The sequence below is a fragment of the Scomber scombrus genome, chromosome 5, assembly GCF_963691925.1.
Source record: "Scomber scombrus chromosome 5, fScoSco1.1, whole genome shotgun sequence".
Lineage (NCBI taxonomy): Eukaryota > Metazoa > Chordata > Actinopteri > Scombriformes > Scombridae > Scomber > Scomber scombrus.
This window is the reverse complement of record NC_084974.1, coordinates 16,120,008-16,141,538: the sequence shown is the minus strand read 5'-3', so window position 1 is coordinate 16,141,538 and position 21,531 is coordinate 16,120,008. Positions and strand designations below refer to the sequence as shown.

Sequence of the window (21,531 nt, the reverse complement as noted above, 5' to 3'; positions counted from 1 at the left end):
GTCAAACATGAACTACAAGAGGAGTTCTACAAGCTCAGCTCCCTGGCAAGATGTGTCAGCGATGCAAATGATGACTACAGGGCTGGTCTACTGGCAGATGCTGAAGCAAGAACTGAGAAGGATGAAGAGGCAGAATTCCTCACCGCACAAAGAATTGTAGAAGAGGGAAGAAGAGGATCAGATAGATGAGCAACCTGTCCAGAATCCCTGTTACACAATGTTAGCTAGAATAGGATCCAGACCCCACTGACCCTACAGGATGGGCAGCTACAGGTAATGGATAGATAGATATATAGGTACAGTCACAGTTCGAATGTCTACCTAAGCCAACACAACTGAGACTTTAGTTGACATCACTTATTTGATCAATGTAAATGCCTGTGCAGGAAGGTGTAAGGGCTTAAAACCCTGTATGAAAAATGGGTCAGCATTTGAAAGGATTTCACTTCAATTTGTGTGGACAATTAAGTGACTGAAACGACTGAACGACTCATCTCTTTTTCTTTAAAAAAAAAAAAAAAAATCAATGCAGAGGTGATGAGTGCATGTGTGGGAATTGACTTTTTTCTTCTTTGGAATTGAAACTTGGGGGAATTTGATTCCCTGCACCACAAACAAGTGGTGTGCGTGTTGCCTCCTACTCTTGACAATAACGTGAGGCATATATCCCATATATATTTAAATGAGCTTGAGTGCCTCCTGTTCACAAAATAATGCTGCTGGAAAAATTATATAGCACACAAGTACAAATGGTGACATGTTTTATGTTTCTCTTTTTTAACACAGTCATTGATGTTTTAATGTCACAATGCTGTGCTCTTTGGGTTTTTCACTTGAGCAACGTCATAAGGGAAGTGAGCATGTGAAAGGCTCAATTTAAGAGTCCCCAAGCAGTAACTGATTATAGTGGGACAGCCTTAGTCCCTTGTGGACAAAAGGATGGACACTATAGGTGAGCCACACACAGTGGATCTGTACTGTATATCATATGATCATTAGATCCTCTCGGCATTGGACAAATACATACAGCACTGCATTCAGAATGACCACATTAACAGTCCCATAGTCAGAAATGTCACCAAAATAAAGCTGGGCTGTGTAAAACTATTATGTAAGCCTAGTGTCAAAGTCAGCAGGAGAGCCTCCTTTTCATCTTTGCTCACTGTGCTCCTTTCATTGACCTGACAGTGCTCACAGTACTCACATAGCCAAGACTTGCTTGCTTGTAAAATCTGCTTGACACAGAGGATAAAAAAAGTTAAAATGTAAAAGTCTCTAGGCTCTCTTTGGCTCTCTGGAGGGTGCAGTGTAGGTGGCAAGTATTGTTCGTGCTCCTGTGGGAACATCATTGTAGAATTGTGCAAGGCAAAGTCTCTAATTAGCTTTGTTCTCATTAGGTCCACAACATTGTCTACCCCCAGACAGACAAACACACACACACACATTCACACAGATAGTGATGTAGAGAGAGGCCACCCCACAGCCCCTGAGATCTGGCCCTTCTTCTCTATTTCTCTTTCAATTAACCCTCTTCCTCCATCCTCTATCTGTTCGTCTTTTACTTTCTTGCCCTCATCTCTCCTTCACTCTCAACCTAAGCGTTCTCTACTCACAATCTCTTAAGTTTAGCCTAATTCAGTTTTTATCTCCCATTCAGTGTGCCAAGGAGGCAGCCAGAGAGCAGGCCCATTAAAACATCCTTAATGGAAGACTGGTGAACAGGCACACAGGATTCAACAGCTTTTAGGCCAAATTATTTTCTGCCCATCTTGGTAACACTCATTCTAGAGATATGGGCTTCACTGGCTGCTGGGAGTAGACCTCTTTTTTTAACTTCTAAACAACCATAAAATGTTGTTACTATTTGAAGAGAGAAACACGAGAAAGTCAGAGATTGTGAAAAAAAAGGGAAAAGTGAAAATGGAGTTGTCCTTGTGAATGAACAAAAGATGCTCACTGACAAAGACTGGCAGCTGCCTTTGGTTTGTGCTGTGATCTTTAGCAGCCACACAAAGTGAAAACAAGAGACATTGCTGGCAACAGGCTTGTGAAAACTGTACTAGTGGATGCAAGCAGAAAACACAGACACAGACGCATGAGTGAACAGACATTTTTATATGATCTGAGGAGGGATTTAGTATCAAATGACAATATTATTTTTTTCAGCACCCCTGTTGAGATGAGCTGGGATCAGATGCAGTGGAGTCAGAGGGCTGGAATGTTCTATTCTATTCTACTCCTGATGAGTCATGGGGAACGTGGCAGATAATCACAGGACCACGCCCTGAAGCTCAGAGTGAGAAAAACTGAGGAGAAAGTTGTCAACAACGAGTAGAGACATCTGTTCTTACATGTGGGACATGTCTGCACACACAACACTACACTCACACAAACACACAAACACAGACACACACACACACACACACAGTAACCATTCTCTTCCAACGCAGTGTGTCACTGCACTGGCATCAGCAGCTAGTGTCATTTCCTCGAGGTTAAAGGAGATAAGAGAGGATTAGCATTCATTACTCCATAAAGTGATGATACCCACCGCAAGCATACACACAGTACAATGCACAGGCATGTTCAGTGCACTCCCAAGGAGAATGGACAGTTTTTTGTTGTTTTATTTTTATTTTTTTGTGACCAACCATCAAAGCTAAATACAAAGGGAAATAACAGTAATACAGAGCTACAGCATGTAATCCTTTGTAGCATGAACAACCGCAGAGCTGGAAAATCCTCAAACTCAAGCTTTGGCTGTTCATGATGAGTTCTGACAATTTCGGAAAAAAAGAAAACAGGCCCCAAATGTGAAACAATAGAAAAGAAGCAGATGAAGAACATTTAGGTTTAAGAATTGGATGCTTTCATGCCGAAGTTACACATTTCTTATCCAATAATACTCAGCACAAAAGGCAGATTTGTTAAAAACAGTGAAATAACCATTTTACCCCCTCAGGACCTTGAATTTGCCATTGCGAATTCAGCAGGCACTGCGTCCTGTTCCCACAAAGACACACAAGAGAGAGACAAAGAGACGGACAGTGAGAAAAGAGACAAGAGACCAAGACAGAGTCATTTGTAGGTTAAGGATACATTTTGTTAGTGTGATACTTCACGCAGAAAAGCATGACATACGCCCACACACGCACTGAGCGACAGAGGAGAGGGCCATCACCCCCTCCTTCTCCACGTAGCGCCTTCCGGCTGCACACTCATCCATATCGATCCACATTGATCAAAGTCGGCTTGTACCACTTCAGCAAAGAGTGGGGGGAATGTGGGCAGGGTGATCACCTTCACTAAGCCACTCTCGAGCCGCCATGTGCTGGATTAAAGGTTAAAAAAGTGTTCCATTTAAGAGCAGTTAACCTGGCGCCAAAAATATTATTTTGTTTTGACATTAAGGAACATACTGTAATCTCCACGTCGTTTTGATCACATATTTTGTGATATGCGATCAAGTCTAGGCTTTAAATATCAGCAGCGGAAGTTGCTGTAGGAGACAACGTGGTGACAGATAGTGTGCTGTCAGCAGACCCAACACAACACAGCTGCTGTATCTCTCTCTGATGGCTGAGCCTGATACCGCTGTAATCCAGTTAAAGCCTTTTGAAGAATCACAATGTCCAACAGCAAGCCCTGCAACATGCACTATAACAATAAGGGGATATTACAGACATTCTTCAATCTTGTGCACAATGAACAAACGACTCGCATAACTGCTGCTTACTTCTATGCTCTCCTCTTAGTGTTTTCTGTCCATCCATACACCATCTATCTGCTGTTCTTTCCTCTCCATCTGTCCATCACTATCCATGTTACACCATTAAATGTCTACGCACCCATCCATCACTCTTTCCCTCTCTCTTTCACTCTATTTCATTGCTGCATGGTCTTCTTTGCTCACTGGCCATAATCTGCTTGTTGACACCACCCTCTTGTCTGTCTGTATGTCTGCCTGTCTCTGCAGGGATCACATTCTTTGCCTCATATTTAATGTCATGATGATGCAATTACAGCAGTCAGGCATTTCCGCAACAAAATGGACTTCTTGGGTCACTTCACGGCTATTTTTGTTTTTGCTGCATGTTTCTGAAATGAAAACAACAAAAAAAACAAGTGGATTTTCACAGGTTGCTGCAAGACAGCGATTCAGAGTTGATGTATTAACTTTTGTGGAAAGAAAAGGAAAAAGAGAGGGGAAAGAGGAAACCCACGCTGAAAGCAGCAAAAAACATCCGCTCTATAATGGTCATGAAGAATCAATATTGCATGGAGACAAAGTGCCGCTAAACAGTGTGGTTTCTGTTAATTAGCACTTTTCTAATGATCTTCTCTTTTTTCCCCTCCTCCTCTCAACACTCCTTCTCTTTTTGTTCTCTGTATTAGTCGTACCATTAAAACCCTTTCTTTCTTTAGCTTCATCACTTGCCGCTGGCGGTTTTAGACTCTTTTTAGAGGTCCTCAAGCCTACGTAAATTCAATCTCAGCACCCCTAAAATAACATTGATAGTTTTGTTTTTTTCTGGAATCATTTTCAGCTCTCTAATGTTAGATTTTGTGAATTCGTCTGAGGGTTTAAATGTTTGTTAATTAAAAGACAGCACTGTTCTACACTTCCTTACTACCCCTTTGGTCATTATTACTGTGCAGTTGATGTGATGTATCTTTCTTTTTCCTTGTTCTCTCTAAAACAAGGGTATTATATTGAAATATGTGATTGTTCAATCTGAACCATTGTTATTATGTATATCACTACAATAGACCACCTAAATAATTAGGTCACATCTAAAGGTAACATTATGTACCTAATTGAATTTAGGTTTGCCAGAGTGAAAGGGGAAGAATACTTTTGCTAACAACAGATGCCATTATTCCTTTTTTCAATAAATATTCTGTGGCATAAGTACAAGTACTTACTTGTACTTCTATTAAAAGTATTATTGTTGTAAATTATATTTTCATATATAGAAACATATGAATGCATTAATTGTTATCCAGTGAAATGAGCACTTTTACAAGACACTGTATGCATGTCACATTCTCATTATGGGCTGATCCCACCTTATGGTCTGATCCCAGAATCGCCCGTCACTTGCTCATTCCTCTGTGTAACTCTGTTGTTTCTGTCCTCCCATCCAATGTTCTGTCTCTCAGCAGAGAAAACAAAGCGAGAGGAGGTAGCTGAGTTCTTTTCATAAGCGTGATAAATATCCCACTCCTGTGTTTGTGGCTGATGGCTCTCAAGGATGGGATTTAATGAACCTCTCATCCAACTCTGATTATTTTCTAATTAAAGGAGTGAGTGATGGGGGCAATGAGTAAATTCATGAATGCATGTTTATAACAGTGAGGGAAGGGGGGGAATAAAACAACAAACATGCTGATGACAGATGCAGAGACAGTCGTGCCTTGTTCCCTGCACTCCCTCAGGAGTGGAGGTCGTTTGACAGAAAGAAATGTTTGGGACACAAAAAAATTACAAACCAGAAAATCAAATTTGGTTACTAATGTAAGGATGAATCACATAGTATTACAGTGTTTTAGATGCATTCATCAAGCTTGACCTGCCTGTTAACAAATTGTACATCTGCAAGCATATTTTTTTTATTACGATACCTTGGTAGAGCAGTAGGATTCAGAAATTCCACCAGTTCACATACCTCTCAACCCCGTCTCCTAGAAGTTTTGTTTGTATACTACTAACTGTTGTATAACTTGTCAACTATATTATTGCAAGAGTCCCACAAGTGTTTTGGTTAAATTTAGGCAACAAAAGCTTGATTAAAGGGTAACCAAACACTTGGCCTCTGGTGGTTTTATTTGCTGCAGTGATGTACACGTGTATCCCAGGACCCAATGACATCACTGATGGGAGTGGACACGGGTGCAACACAGCACACTACTGACCACACCCATCAGCTGAAAAGGCATCTACATCTACTTTTATTAAGGAAAGATTGTGTTTTCTGTTAAATGTCACTAATGTAAACACGTTAAGTCTCGTGGTTCAAGTCACCTTTGACTTTTTTGATATTTCAAGGTCCCCTCCAGAGGTGTTTTAAATACAAAAATGATCTGCTTTGAATTTTACTCAGACAGTACCTATACATCTTAGCTGATTATGTACACATGTTTATCTTTTGCAGGCCAGGCTTAACAAATATAGACAGACAACCATTCAGACTCACAATCACGCCTACTTGAAATGCATTCATTAATCACTTGCATGACTTTGGACTTCTGGAGGAAACCCATGTAGGCATGGAGAGAATATGCAAAGTTCATGCTGTAAAAACTCCTGCTACCATACCGGCCTGACATACTGCTCCTTTTTTTCAATGGGATCTTTCAAACTCTCTCTTCTCCGATTTTAATTACTCTCTTCAATTATGTCATAACATAAGTGCTATTGTGCAATGGCTTCCAAAATAGAACACATATGCATAATCAATTCAAAATGTCCAATAACACAGCAGAGACTTGCCCTGTCTCCAACTTCCAGCCTGTTGCAGCCTGCAATACCATTAAAGCCACTTTAACGTGATTACCTACCTGAGGTGAATGCTCATGATTCTACAGAACTCGCTGCTGCTTTACTGAGCTCCATCTGTGTATCTGCAGTAGAGAGAAAGTGTTTGTTTGCTGTTTGCCTGAGTAGCAATGTGTGTGTTTATGTGTTTGGGGTTGAAAGTGAAGGATTACACTTCACAAGTGCGGTTGCACAGTGCCCAAACTCCTGAGATCAGATGAAGAGCAGAGGGGTCAGTGACAGATAGAGGGGAGAAGAGATGGAGGAAAGGCAAGACAGGGGTAGACAGACTTACGGTGCTGCCAAACGACAAAAGCGGGAGAACAAATTGGCAGACAACTTGCTGTCCTGGAGTGAATTAATGCTCTGTTGCACCCACTCTCCATCTACCTCTCCCTCCATGCCTATACGCCTTACTTGTCTGCAGTTTAATTTAAATGTTTGTTTTAGCACTTTCCTTGTGAAGAATTACAAATGGTGTGCTTTAAAGTATAGTTGGAGGATGGGGAGGTAAAAGAAAAGAGGGGAGGAGAAGACCAAGATGAGAAGGTGGTCGGTGTACTTGGAGAAAGAAGAGAGGTGGGAAGGGAGTGAGACAGACTAACAGGAATGGATTAGGCCATAACTGATTAGATATTCTGTTCACAACAGCAGTAGCAGCAGGAGCAGCAATAGCACTGGGACATCTCGGCTCAGCACGCAGAGATGCTGATATTACCTCCAGACTGACTAAACGTCCAGGTCCCTCCAGCTTCATGCAAAAAACACAAGCAGATGCACACATACGCAATGCTAGAAAATTGTCATATTGGGAGAGACATTTGTATGCAGAGTTGCTGTTATCAGGATTTCTGTGAGTCGCACAAATACATTGAAAAAAAGATGAAAAGTGAAAGAAATGAAAGGGTCCCAAAAGGTGAAAGAGAAACAGTTTCATGTGTTGGTAGGCTATTCCTGAATGCCCTTATATGTATTTTGGCTCTGATGTTGTTGTGTCATGTCTCCATGCTGATGCGGCATGTTTAAAGATGGATGTGTGTGTGTGTGTGTGCGTGTGCGTGCGTGCGTGTCAATGCTGAGGCAGCGTATCCACAGATGGATGTAGGAATGGTGGCCTCTCTGAGGACAGAGAGACATTTAGAGGAGAAGCTTCGAGGGAGGACTTGCTCATGAATAGAGCCAGACAAAGTTGATAGCTGCTGGCTGTGTGTTCACTGTTTACTTCATGGCAATGCTAATAAAAGCCTTCTTTCATAATGTCCCGTGTAGGCCAAGCTATGAGAGAAATCAGATATGGTATATCCTGTTTAGTTAGGCCCAAAAATATATTCTATAAACGGATCTTCACAGAACTAGATATGTACAAACATGCACTAATTTAAAGGCACAATCTATCATTATCTCATATCATGATCTAAAGAAAACAAAATCCCCCCCCCCAAAAAAAAAACACAGATATGGGATTTAACGAATTGAAATCTTGGTCTTATTTTGTCAACATTTTAATTGAACAATAAATTTAAGTTCAACTAGTTTATTTCGCAGTGACAGTACTTACATAAACATAAGATTTCTCCTGGACACCAATGCTGCCTGATGTCCACTGCCATTATGAAAACAAGGCTGAAGGCTTAGACGCTGCTTCCACAGGAAAGGTCCTCCAAATAAAAAAAAACAAATAGGTTGTTTCAATATGCACTCTACCACGTCACACAGGAGGTCTCCCTATATTTGTCTGTGCTTTCCAAAATCATTAACCTTATCCTTAACCATGAAAAATAATTATGTTTTAACATGTCTGGTTTAGGGAAAGATCATGATTTAGGTAAAACCATGATCACTTTGTTCAGTTTCCACTTCCTTAAAGTTAAATGACCTTTGTTGTCATGGCTACAACAATAGCCACAGGCTTAAGGTTTGGAGATGATATATTTTTTCATTTTTTGTCCTGAATCATGATTGGAAACAGGAAATAAACAGCGGTCTACTGTCCACTGTTGGGTTATATCCTCCAACCGCCCTTCCTCTTTCAAATGAAGAAAATTGTTGACAGATTTGTGAACGTCATCTGAACTCAAACATGACTACATTTGTTTTTGGGCGACTGACATCACAACCTATTTGTATTGTGACATGTTTCTTGGGAGGACAAACACATGCAAAGCAAAGAGAATTCAAATTATACCTCAACTTTAAATAGATCAACAGTGCATAAAAATAAAATCCAATGATGTCATGTTATTGTTGTTTTATAGACTGAAATATGTTAAGAAACACACATTGTGGTTTATGTATTAAAATTACTGACTGGATATTTAAGATCCAATACACAAGCCTAAACCAAGCTTTGTGTAAATGGTCTCCAAAGTGGATGCTTTCCAAAACACTAGCCTCAAATTGTTGTTTGGACAGGAAAAACTGAGGTTTTGGAGAACAATGAAGTTATGACTGCTCAGACACAACAGCATAAACCCCTACTGTGGGCACATTGTTTTTATGTGTAGTTTAAACACACACACCCTAGGTGACCCCTGCAGACCAAAGGCTGATGACGCACACGGAAGACAGGTAAGCGGTGCCCATCAGGTATGAATCATCACCTTCTGATGGTTGGCTGCAGTAACAATAGTCAGAGAAAAACAAATGTCTCCCCAAAATATGATGAAAAGCCATAAAGAAAAAAGATAAAAATCACAGTGTGTGAAATGGAAATGAAAGTGTCTGGGATGCCGGGGGGATAAAAGCAGAACAGGGGGTAGGAGGGGGTTTGGGGTGGGTTGAGTAGAGACAGATTAACAGAGGTAATGAGAGGAGAGGATGAGAGCTAGGAGCATGACAGCAGAATACAGATACAGACCAGATTAAGACTGTTGGAGTAGGTTTCCCTTACAAAGGATTCTTATCCAGTATACTGCATCCCTCTGTGCACTTACACACACCTATACCTGTTTTATACAGGGCTCTTATCTCAATACATATTGCCTTACTTATTCTCTTGTTATCTGTTTGCTCTGTTTTCCTTTTTTCCACACTCTCCCTCTCCCCATTTGTGTGTATTTTCAAGGAGTGTGTGTGTGTGTGTGTGTGTGTGTGTGTGTGTGTGTGTGTGTGTGTGTGTGTGTGTGTGTGTGTGTGTGTGTGTGTGTGTGTGTGTGTGTGTGTGAGTGTGTGTCTGTGTGTGTGTGTGTGTGTGTGTGTGTGTGTGTGTGTGTGTGTGTGTGTGTGTGTTGCCTAGCTCACTGGCTCACCTAACTGGCTTGGTTGTGACCGGGGTCATGTGAGTGATACTCTATAAAATGCAGCCTACAATCACCCCAACGTGAAAGAATGCCCATCGCATGAACATGTATAAGAAACATATTTTTAAACATGCTGCATTGATTGAAGCACTGTTGAAACATTGAAACATGGGTTTACAAAAGCTGTAGAGCTGCTTATTTTAGTTTAATTATTTGGTGAATTTTGAACAAATACTCTCTAAAAACTCCTAGTTGGTAGTTGTGTAAAACTCCTTTTTTATTTGTGTGTGTGTGTGAGTGTGTGATGAGTCATTACTCAAGAGGGACTAAGTGTAGCGCAGACCAAAGTCACACTCTAGTCATACTGATAACTGCCTATAAAAAAAATTGAAATTAGTTTCTGAACTGTGTTTTTGTAAAGAGCCCAGAGGCCTAAAATAGCATTTGTCTTGTCAACTACACACTTTCCAAATTTCATAAGACACCTTTACATGGCTACAAGTGTGTACAGGGTGTGAAAGTAACACCCTCAGAGTGTGATAAATAAGGTACATTTAATAACAGTCAGATGCCACACTGTCCAGCAAATGGTAGAAATAAAACATTTCCGTGTTTCAACTACACATAGTGTTTTGTCTTTGCCATTCGTTCTCTAGCAAAGAGCCAATCAAATCAAATATCAAACAAGTATCAAACACTTTCTTTATTAATAGCTTGTGTCACTGGCCTTGTTCAGTCTAGTGGCACTTTAACTCTAGTTGTACTACATTTAACCAGATAGAGAGAGATATGTATTGTTTTCAAAAACATTGTGCAACATGTGATTACTGATTGTTAAACAGAAAGTGACACAATAATAATAGGGTTAGGGTTAATACTAGTCACTTACTAACCAGGGGCGGAACTAGGGGGTGGCTTCTGGGGCTGTAGCCCCAAATATTTTCTTAAAAGCCCTGAATCTATTTTTTTTTTTTTAAATCTTGTTGAAGTCACTGTTTTTGAAAAGTGACTTCAACCAGCCTCTGACTGAATCTGAGTGAATGTATTACTTTTGTGATAAAGAGTGACATTTCTGAAGACATTTCAGTTGAGGCAGTGTTACTGAATGAAATGTAATTAAAAATGTTTATATTATTTGATATTGTAATATCTTTTTTGTTTTCCGTTTGATTTAATGCCTTATTGTTATTTATTTATTTATATTAAGTGTTAATAGGGTACTGTTAAGACTAACAATAAATAAATATTCAATTGGCTTGCTAGACTGCATGTAAATAAATCTGTTTAGGGAAAAAGTATTTATAGATGGGAAAGCTACAATTACAACACCACTCTTTGAAACGAAAATCATTTATATCTGTTCCTAATATATACAGTACATTACTCAAATCTAGTAAATTTGAACAATGAACCATTTTGAAGTTGTTTCTAGAGATTTCATCCCACCCCAAATATTTTTAGGATCAAATACTCAGCTCCATAAGCTTAAAATATGTCAATTCTCAGTACAATTTTGATAAGACAAAATGCCTAATAATGCAATGATAACTGAAATACTACTAACTATTAACTATTTAATATGTTGGCCTGCAAACAATGTTTACTGCTGCTGGTCTATTGTTGTGTTGTACTTGCATTTAGTCATGGCAATACATGTCAGAAAGTTGAGATGAGCATTAGATAGTCTGTTCCTGTGTTTTTTTCTCACAATGCTCATGATGGAAAATGTGGAGCCACAGGTGTACATATTTACAAAAAAGGACATTTCTCCCTCTGCACAGAATTCCTCACAGTTGGGCACTGACTGTCAGAGACCATATTCCAAAAGTGGTGCACACCTGCTCCAAGTTTAGTTTTGAGGATCTCATTTGACTGCAGCTCAATAATTTGACATTCACTGCAGCACGGTCAGGAGAGCAGCATGTGATGACTGGGGTCAGAGATCATACTTAAACCTCGAATGAGTTCTCTGTAAGGTCAAAAAACTCCTTGCAGTCAAGCACATCTTTGAATCTTGATTCAAAGTCTTTCCTTAGAGACTTCCACAAAAGTGTGGTTGAAATTTTGCAGAAGTCTGAGACTTGCCAAGGAAAGAGAACAACACATTTTGTTGTGGAATACTGTGACGACAGGAAGCAAACTAAGACAGAGGTCTGCAACCTTTACTATCAAAAGAGCAATTTTTGCCCCCTCTCCCACCAAATAAAATTCGCCTGGAACCGCAAAACATATTTGACCCTTAATATGACGATTACACAGCCTATAAAGTTTTATATATAGTTATACTATACTTCCATCAGGATTAATTTGGGGTCAAGTATCTTGCCCAAGGACACATCGACATGTGGACTGGAAGAGGTGGCAAATCAACCGCCAATCTTCCAATTAGGGGAGGACCCGCTCTACCTCTTGAGCGCCGGGCCATAGACGTAGTATAATGTGATGCATATCTTAAAAAAATATTAAAACTTTCCCTTTGAAAGACTGTCCACTGCAAAACAAAAAAAAACGATTAAAAAAGAAAGAAAGAAATTAGTTACAAGATAGCCAAAGATAACACTAGCGTACACAGTTTGGAGGCTGCACTGCCCCCGCAGTTGAGTTTTGCCTTTTTTTCGTAACGTCAACACCACAAGCCTGGGTGTCAATAAGAGGAACCGATAAGCCCGGAGGCATACAATTATGATGGATCAGAGAATTTAGAACCCGTTCTCAATTCCCATCCCCATTTATCATGTACACCCACCCTCATCTGGCCTTGTATTGGCACTATGCACAAAACTTTTTCGTGAAAAGAGACATTTTTGAGGAAGCGGACCCAGGTGCATAGTTGAGCAACATCACTAATGTCAGCGCTCTCATCCCGTGCCAAGCTGCGACACGGACCGGCTGCCAGATCTTTGTTCATCTGCTGGTAACCTAACCCTAACCCTAACCCTTTGCTTCAACCCCTCAAATTATAGTTATTTATGTGTTTTAGAATCGCCTCTTTGTTACTGAAGTCAGCATACAAAATTTGTGCAGATGGCAAAAAACACTCATTCACTGTACCTACAAATGTAAACGCTTTTTTATGCATTGCCAGGTTTGATGCACTCATTTCATGTCATCTCTGTTAGTTATTTAGTAGTTGAAACCAATCGCACCCGTTTAATCAGAGCACTGAGTTGTTCAATCTTATACGTTGTCAGGTTGCTGACAGGTGGAAATGTGTTGTTGATATTGGCACAGTGGGTTTAAGACAACTGTGTATTTTTCCTGAAACTTTCTGTGCTCATTATTTTTTAGCTAACCTCTCCTCCATTGCACTCATTTGTCAGTTAATTCTCTTCGTCTCCATCATGAAAATTCATCTTTGTTTCATGAAGTTCAACTTGTGTTGTGGTTTCCTTCTCAGTCGGCTTTTGTTTTTCAGGCTGCTTTTGTTTTATCATGAAACAAAGCCATAATTCAACATGGCCTTCTCATTAAATGGGGTTTCAACCTGTTACCTTTTGCCACTATGTACTACCCCAAGATGGGTGTAGAAGTGGTTTCTGTGTATCAAGTAAATTGCATAACATACCGTAGGTCTATATGTAGAACTAAGGCCCATGTGGTCCAGGAGCCATGCACTGAGTACCTCGGAAATAAAGAATGAAAATCTTAATTACAAGAAATGACTTCTTTCATTCCATTATCAGACAACTGCAGCATGTGCATCAGTAGCCGGTCCAGCACACTGTAGTGGAGCCCCTGTGGCTCTTTGGCTCACTCTCACCTGTTTCCCATCATAGCACAGTGTGAGTTTATTGTGTTTAGTTAGCCTAAATACCCCCAGATTTCCTTTTTTATTTTTTTCCCCAGCTGCTAATAGCATCACACTGCTGAATTCCTGTGACAGAAGCCAAGAGGATAAACAAATTTCCCCTGATTTTTTCTCTCATAAAAAGATGACAGTTATCCAACAAGACCTCATACCTAATGACATGACCGGTTGTTTGTCAGTGTCTTCCAAAATGGCTGTTCCAGGAATGACTCATATGAGTTTTCTGATCTGCCACGTCTATTGCTTAGGTTTGGTTAAGCTTAGTCAACTAATACGACTTGGTTAATGTTACAGAAGGAACTTGAATCAAAGTTAAAAGAAAACTAATTTTACTGTTCAGAGTAGATGAACAGAGGATGCAAATTGGTGGTTTTCAATGTGAATGGCCTGGTCTTCATATGAAAAACCAAATTATACGACATGTGGTCAACATCAATACTAAGTCTGCCATTGCTACTGAGAAAGGAGAGTCATTATAGAGTAAAGCTAAGTTTTCACTCATCATGATTGTTTATAAAGTAAATGGGAAGTTGCATGAGTTGAGTGCATGAGTGTGCATGATCTGTTATCATGTTTAAACAACAAAAAAATTGCACAACACCTAGACTGCTGAGAATTTGTTTATCAGGAAAACATGAATAGGTAGTTTTAAGCATTTATTATGAGTTTTAGCTGTACTCCTAACAATTATGAATGAATTAATCAATGTTATGCTAAATATTTCAAAGGTGTGCTCAGTTTCCTCCTTTCCTAGTAAGGTTGGTCATCTTGGCTTTAGGCTAAGAGAGTCAGTCCCTCACTAATATCAGCTAATCCCACAGAGTCTTTGCCTCTGACTTACACAGTCGCCCATAAAGTTGAAATAAAATATTTTTTACCTCTTTCCATGAAATCATTGTGAAAATTTGATTTATTCTTGATACATAAAGTGTATATATTCTCAAAATTGTATTGATCAATCTCATTGCACCTGGTCAAAGGTGATTACTGATGTGTATAAATAGAAAATAAAAAGAGGAATGTGTCTGAAAACAAAATTATTCCAACTTTATGGGCGACCGTGTACTTTCTGCTCACCTCTATCACTTCATCTTTTGTTATGCCACCCATCAAATTGAACTTTCCACCACATTCACTGCTGACAAACCCCTTTTTCTGGAGATAACACTGACTGGCTGAATGAAGTCCATAAAGAGAGAGAGGGAAAAATAAAGACATCTACAGAAACAAACCAACTGGTAAGCCTACAAGTAACTGCAGTTGAAGATCAAATGTATTAAACCTTACAGAGAATGCAAAGGTAAAACAAGCAAGAGCTCGCCTTATGCTGGTTTATTCCTACTGCTGTAGGCCTTCAATTTCTTTCCTTGACTGCATTTCAAAAGAATTGAAAGGTGGATGGTATGACAAATTGTCCAGGAGTGTGAAGCCACGTGTACCACCATCCATTCCTTTACTCCCTTTTTTCTCTCCACATCCTCCTGTCTGTCCTTCCCTATCCCATTGCCCCTCTCTCCATGCCTAGCTATGTTTTATGTATTCATCTGCAGATAAAGCAGATCTATCATACTGTCATGGAGGCAGGGAAGGGAGGTAGACTGTGGAATGTCCTGGCACTGAGAGCAGGGAAGGGCTCTGAGTACAGAGTTACGCTTCCTCACACATTCCCTGGTGTGCTCTCGCGCTCTCTGGCTCAGCCTGCGTGTCTGTTTTCATGATCCATACGATGCCCCAGCAGTCCCCCTTATCCATTCCTGTCTTACCTGTACCTACTCAACCCACCCAAGACATCCCGGCTCCAATCAAGCAGCCCAGAGTTGTAATAACACAGTGTCTGGCTTAACAAGAAATCCCCCAAGTTATAACCAGGGTAAGCAGCCAGCCTGGCTTGACTGACTTCCAACTCTGGTCTCCAGTTACACTGAGTAACACCCTACTTGCCAATCAGATAGGAGACAAATTATAGGACATGTGCACAACACAGTAGACAGAACTCTAGTATCCAGAATCATTGTGCCCTCTTGAGCCAAAATGCCCAGATTGACTCAACTGATATCTCTGTATCCAACACATTTCCAGTAGAACATTCACTAAAAACATATTTGCACTTGTTTTACCAACAATATTAGTTCATGGCAACTAAAGCATTATTAATGGTTTAAAGGTTATGTTTAGGCAACTCAAATTGCTTGGTCAAGGTGGGTTGTACATAATTATATACTGAAAAAGCCAATTCTGAAGCAGAGATGGGCTGTGTTTAGTCCACTTAGCAACTGAAATATCTCAACAACGATTGGATGAATTGGTGTGAAATTTCATAAGGACATTCATGGACCCCAGAGGATGAATCCTACTGACTTTGGTGATTCCCTGATTTTTCATTTAATGCCTCTTTGAGGCTTACATTTATGGTTTCAAGTGAAATGTCTCAGCAACCATTGAACTGATTGAACTGCCATAAAACTGATGATCTGCTGACTTTAGATTAACAAGTAAGTGTTTCACAGAATATGAACTTCATTTTCAGAGACAAGGCTGATGTACCATGACAAAAGTGACAGCTGACAGCTAATGAAAATCAAACTTGCTATTATAATTCAGAGGCGTTTACCTAACTAAACTCAAGCACTTTGGTTACAGTCTACCAATACTATATGCATAATAATCAACTGTGCTTTCGAGCATCAGCTTAACATTTTTTGTCACAATGGACATTCAGCACTCTGTAATAGCAACCCTTCATATATAATTCCAACACAACTTTTCAACCCAGTCCATTGTATTTTCCTCTCTGTTTCCATTTTCTCTCATTTTTTTTAAAATGTTTCTTCCCTCTGTCTCTAAGAGAGAGAGAGAGAGAGAGAGAGAGAGAGAGAGAGAGAGAGAGAGAGAGAGAGAGAGAGAGAGAGAAGAGGGAGAGAGAGAAGGAGAGAGAGAGAGCTGCATAGTGGGGGTGTGTTGTCTCAGTGCCAGGGCAAAAATAGATAGTAAATTACAGAGCCTTCTGAGAACACCCCACTATGCTGCGTGACCTCAAAATAACACACAGACACACACTTCCAGACTCACATACAAACATGAAACACACAGTGTGTTGTCCTACTTCTGTAATTCTAATTCAGCCTGTTGATGTGACGATCACACAGGAACTTTTGCAATGGGTCCTGCCCTAAAGTTTTGCACAAGTGAAGGAAACTCTGAGACCGACTGTGGTACTTTTAAGACACAATGTCTCACTCTTCAGAACAAATATGGCTGTTTCCTTCCTTGTTTCCTTACTACAAACTGTACTCCAATCTACCCAAATGAAAAAGTCTTTGCTGAACTTCTCTGCATCAAAGCCTGATTCACCAGCTACACATTTTCCTGAATTCCAACATCTCTAAAACCCCAAAGTACACTTCATGAGACAGTGCTTGACAACATTGCAAGCCAGACAAAAAAGCAAACAGGGCTGTGTGATGAATGAACATCACAGGTGTTTGTCATACTCACCTTGAGTGAGTCAAAACAGGCAATGACTCTGCCGTTTTCCACTTGACAGCTCTTGGCAGGGTGGGCAAACTTGCACTCACTGTCCGGTCGTGAACATGTTCCTCTCTGGAATTCCCGACAAACCTCCAACGTCAGCCACTTCGTGTCCCGGATCGGTGTCACATTCACCGCCATTTTGAGCCAGACAAGAGGGGTTGATTGAGAGTAATAGGTATCCAGTAAATGCAATTATGTGTGCGTCTGCACGTTTCTAATGACACTTGGACAAATGGTGAGAATGAATAAGTAAATGACATGAGAAAAAGCCAGTTTTAGAAGGTTATGTCCCAAGGGTCTGACTCTGAGGTGAAGCCTATGAGGCCTGGGACTTGCCTACCACCTGTGGCCCATCCTTAGAGTCTGTTTGTGACTGTAATAGGAATCCTTCACCGCCTGTCACCCAGGGCCTGAGCTGGTGATGGCCACAGAGGTTTGCTTTGTAATCTCTCTCCCTTGTACTCTCTCTCAAACACACACACACAAGTTCTCTCTATCGCCTCACTCCTTGGCTGAACTGTCAGATGAGACGAATGGCAAAACACATTATCGATCGAGTTGGCCCATGATGAAAAGATGCAGGGCTAGAGGAAAGGAAGGAGGAGGAGAAATAGGAAGAGGAGGTGGAGGAGGAGAAGGCTGTGGTGGAGGGGACACCAAAGAGACAATCTCCTTCCACTCACAGGAGCTGATAAAAGCTGTCTGTCTTCAGCATCAGGCTCTGTCTGCAGAGAGAGTGGTTGACTTCCACAGAGGAGGGTCGAGTGGCATGGATGGAGTGAGTTCTGGCTGGTAAACAGAGCAGGGGATGAAGGGAGGGAGGTGTCAGTGGTGTAGGGACTGGCTCAGTGGATGGGGTTGGCAGTCCTAGCAGTCCTGCGGCTCCTGGTGTGGCTGGCAACTCCGGCAGACATGTACAGGCACAGAGGCAGAGGCGGCTTCAGTGGAGCCAAACAGCCACAGGGGTCAGCGAAAGAAGGCACTTCTCTCTGTGGAGAGGGAGGGAATAATGTGAGTGGAGCATGGCTTAACACACACACGCGCACAGAGGTTAATACATTCACACACATTCGGATTCATACACACAGCTTCATTGGAACATGTTTCCCATTCATTCTCTTGCAGATCCTCTCTAGCAGTAGCCCTCACAGACACTGCCATGCTTTCAACTGGAAAATCAAATCAAACACCATATCGCTAACAGTAAAGCTCACGCATTCAGGCACAGACAATTTATTTAAAAGGAAGGTAGTGAAGAGGAAAGAGAAATCAAGAGAAAGAAGAAAGAGAGAGAGAAAGACTTGACTTGTAGGGATGGCTTATGGTAGAAATTTGAATACCATGTAATAATAACTAAACCAAGACTGTTTATGACAGACTCATTTAGATTTTTATAGCACTAATTCCTTTAAAAATACTTTGGGACAGGTCAGTCTTTAGCAACTTTGATACAGCATACATTTAAATAAAAAGAAAGTAAGAAATAAAACAATAGGGACTTAAAACAAGGAACTACTGCATTTTCTCCGTCTCTATAATACATGTATAAACTGAGTCATCTCTTTAGAGAACTACTTCAAATGACCCTCCTAATAAGAATGAGGAAACCTGTGTTGTCAGTCATTAGCACAAACATGCTATTTAAGCGCAGAAACCTTGCATCTTTGCAACTGCATTACAAAAAGAGACAGGTATCAACAACAACAGAGCAAGTGTTTAAGCATCAAAATATTGATCACTGAGTTATCAATATGCCCATCCCTGGTGAGATTGGAAACGGCCTATCTGCTGGCTGGATGGTTCCAGCATCACAGCTGGCAAGTGGCCAGGTAAGATGAGAGAGAGAGAGAGAGAGAGAGAGAGAGAGAGAGAGAGAGAGAGAGAGAGAGAGAGAGAGAGAGAGAGAGATAGGGCTACATGAAGTCACTCATCACAGAAAGAGAAATAAATAAAGTGATGACTTATTACTTTACTCGTACATTTCTGTTTTGTTAAACATATTCTCACATGCTTGTTAAATCATCCAAACACTTTCTGACCTTTGAGCTTCAGATGTTGAAAGCACCAAATGCCCCCCAAAACTCCTACAGTTAATACTAAGTGCCTTCATCCCACATATGGTTACATCACTTCTTGGTCCCCCACACTCTAGCAGATGAAATGTGTTTGTGAATATGTTATCATGAAGAGATGATATGATCTTTATATAAAGCAGCCATTGAGACAGAAGTTTGTGGGCAACTTTAAAATGACTTTATTTAGAGAAACCCTGGTTAATAAACTAGACCAGTTATTCACTCCTCTCTTCCCACATATGCAGGCTACACTCAGATCTATTCAGAAGCTTACTAGTTGTGATACATTTGGTTTGAATCAAAAACAGAAAACAGTTTGGTCTCTGTCTATTGGCTAATATGTCCTGTTGAGTTGTTTTTTGTGCTTGTGGGAAACACTAACATCCACGTCTATTGTAGAAAACGAAGACACGAAGAAACAGCAACACTGATGAATGATGTGGAAAAAGTAGTGTGTGGTAGCATCTTGCATTAAATGATCACTTTTTGGCAGCCTTGGATGTCACACATTCGCTAAATGCATCAGTTGGTCAAAAACACAAAAGACAATAGCATGATCCTTGACGATAGACCTGAAGTCCTGTACCTCCTTGACCGAAAAACGTTTCAATCTCAGCCATCTACAATAAAATAAAGCCGATCTCTTTTGCTACCTGCATGTGGTGGATGTATTCAAAAATCAGGCATTCATCCCTGGGTACTGTGAAAAAACATTCTGAGAACTGAAAGAAATTACAAACTGAAACAGAAGATGAGTCAGGTTGAAAGAGGGTGATCTACAATTATTTATATCAAAATAAACCCTGGAACACACTGAACATCACATACTGATATTTAACAGTGATAGAGCATCTATGAATTGATTTTTTCTTCTTTTTTTTTTGATCTGCAACCACTAATACTGCAAAAAAGACAGGTGGTTTGAAGAAAAATGAGCATGGAAAAACAGCAGAGGGAGAGTGGAAGGAAGCCAAAAAGTAAAAATACTCCCTTGGTCAAACATTGATTGCTTATGTGCCATGCTCTCTTCGACTATTTGGGCCAGTCACGTTTGTGGTGAACTACTTTTTCAGCCCAAAGTTGATATTTTGGGCAATGCATGTGAGTGTGGATGAGAGTAAGAGGCCAGGGCAGCCCACTGTATCTGGCAGGAAGAATGTGGTCAAGACAGAGAATAAAGAGAGGGCTACCATTTACAGTGCATTAAATATGGAGTGGCAAAATTAGTCTTCTGCGTTGCCTATTCTTACTCACTTCCTGACCTCTCCTGTAACTTTCCTTCTTTCTTCTCTATTGCACTGTTAAGGCCCAGATGTCAGGATAGTAGCTGGTATTTCTTTCTGTCTGCAAATAAAAGGAAGTCCTACATATAAAATGCAAATCAATTCCAGGCTTTTTTACTTTGAGTTGTTATTTTCAGAGCAGGCAACAGTCAGATCTCTATTCAGAAGTGGATGATACCAGAGAATGATTGATACCATTCTCATGTATGCTCATAAAATATGAAACTACAACCAGCTGTTGATTAGTTTAAGGTAACAAAAACCAACAACCAGCACCTTTTAAGTTTGCATGTTCCACCTTGTTTGTTTATTCCAAGCTATGTGGGCCAGAGACACAGTAGTTGTTTTCCCACCACTTCTAGTTTTTAGATAACTATTATGCAGCTAGCTTTACATTTTTTGTGTTGTCACCAATTAAACAAACAAGATGTGACATGGTAATTAGTTAGATCTAGACGCAGGATATTTATTTTTAACTTTTATTTACCGTATACCGAGGCAGTTATGAGAGAAATATCTTTTTCTGTTGCAGCAAGAGTACATATAAGCATTTTTCCCTAAACGCTGAACTATTCCTTTATATGTATTTATGTACTTTATATATTTAGATAAAATAAATACTTTTTAAAAGTGACACCAACTCAAACACACACACACAGTTGCACACCTAAAGTATCATTTTTTGGCCAGAAACACAGCTCACCAATGTTGTGTCAGAGGTTCAAGCAGAAAGGGAATGTTGGTTCAGAGAGAAAATATCCAGTAGCATTGAACTCTGGCATGCACTGAGATAAAGGAGAACACACTCCATTTACAATGACTGCATGAATGCAAAGGGAGCAAATAGCTGGAGAATGCACACAAATTAGATTAGACAAGTCCAAAAGCAATGTCATAGTTTTCTAAAATGAGTTATGTTTTTTTTCCCTGGACTTTCATACAGCACTGTTATTATCCCCCAGTGGAAACAGCCAGGACAGAATGAGCTGCCATGAGCTTTTTACATGAAATAAAGTAGATTTAATAAATGAGGCTCCACCTACATGTGTTATTAGCC

The 21,531-nt window shown here is 40.2% G+C and overlaps 1 protein-coding gene across 5 annotated transcripts in view; it reads right to left on the bottom strand.

Annotated features, from left to right (window-relative positions):
• LOC133980223 (muscleblind-like protein 1) overlaps positions 1 to 21,531 on the bottom strand; it is a 71,424-nt gene that overhangs the window by 29,550 nt on the left and 20,343 nt on the right. For all 5 annotated transcript variants that reach the window (XM_062418876.1, XM_062418879.1, XM_062418877.1 and 2 more), the window contains exon 2: positions 17,081 to 18,105. In XM_062418876.1, the coding sequence (XP_062274860.1) occupies positions 17,081 to 17,254 (174 nt within the window). In that variant the 5' untranslated portion in view covers positions 17,255 to 18,105. The remainder of the gene's footprint in view (positions 1 to 17,080; positions 18,106 to 21,531) is intronic.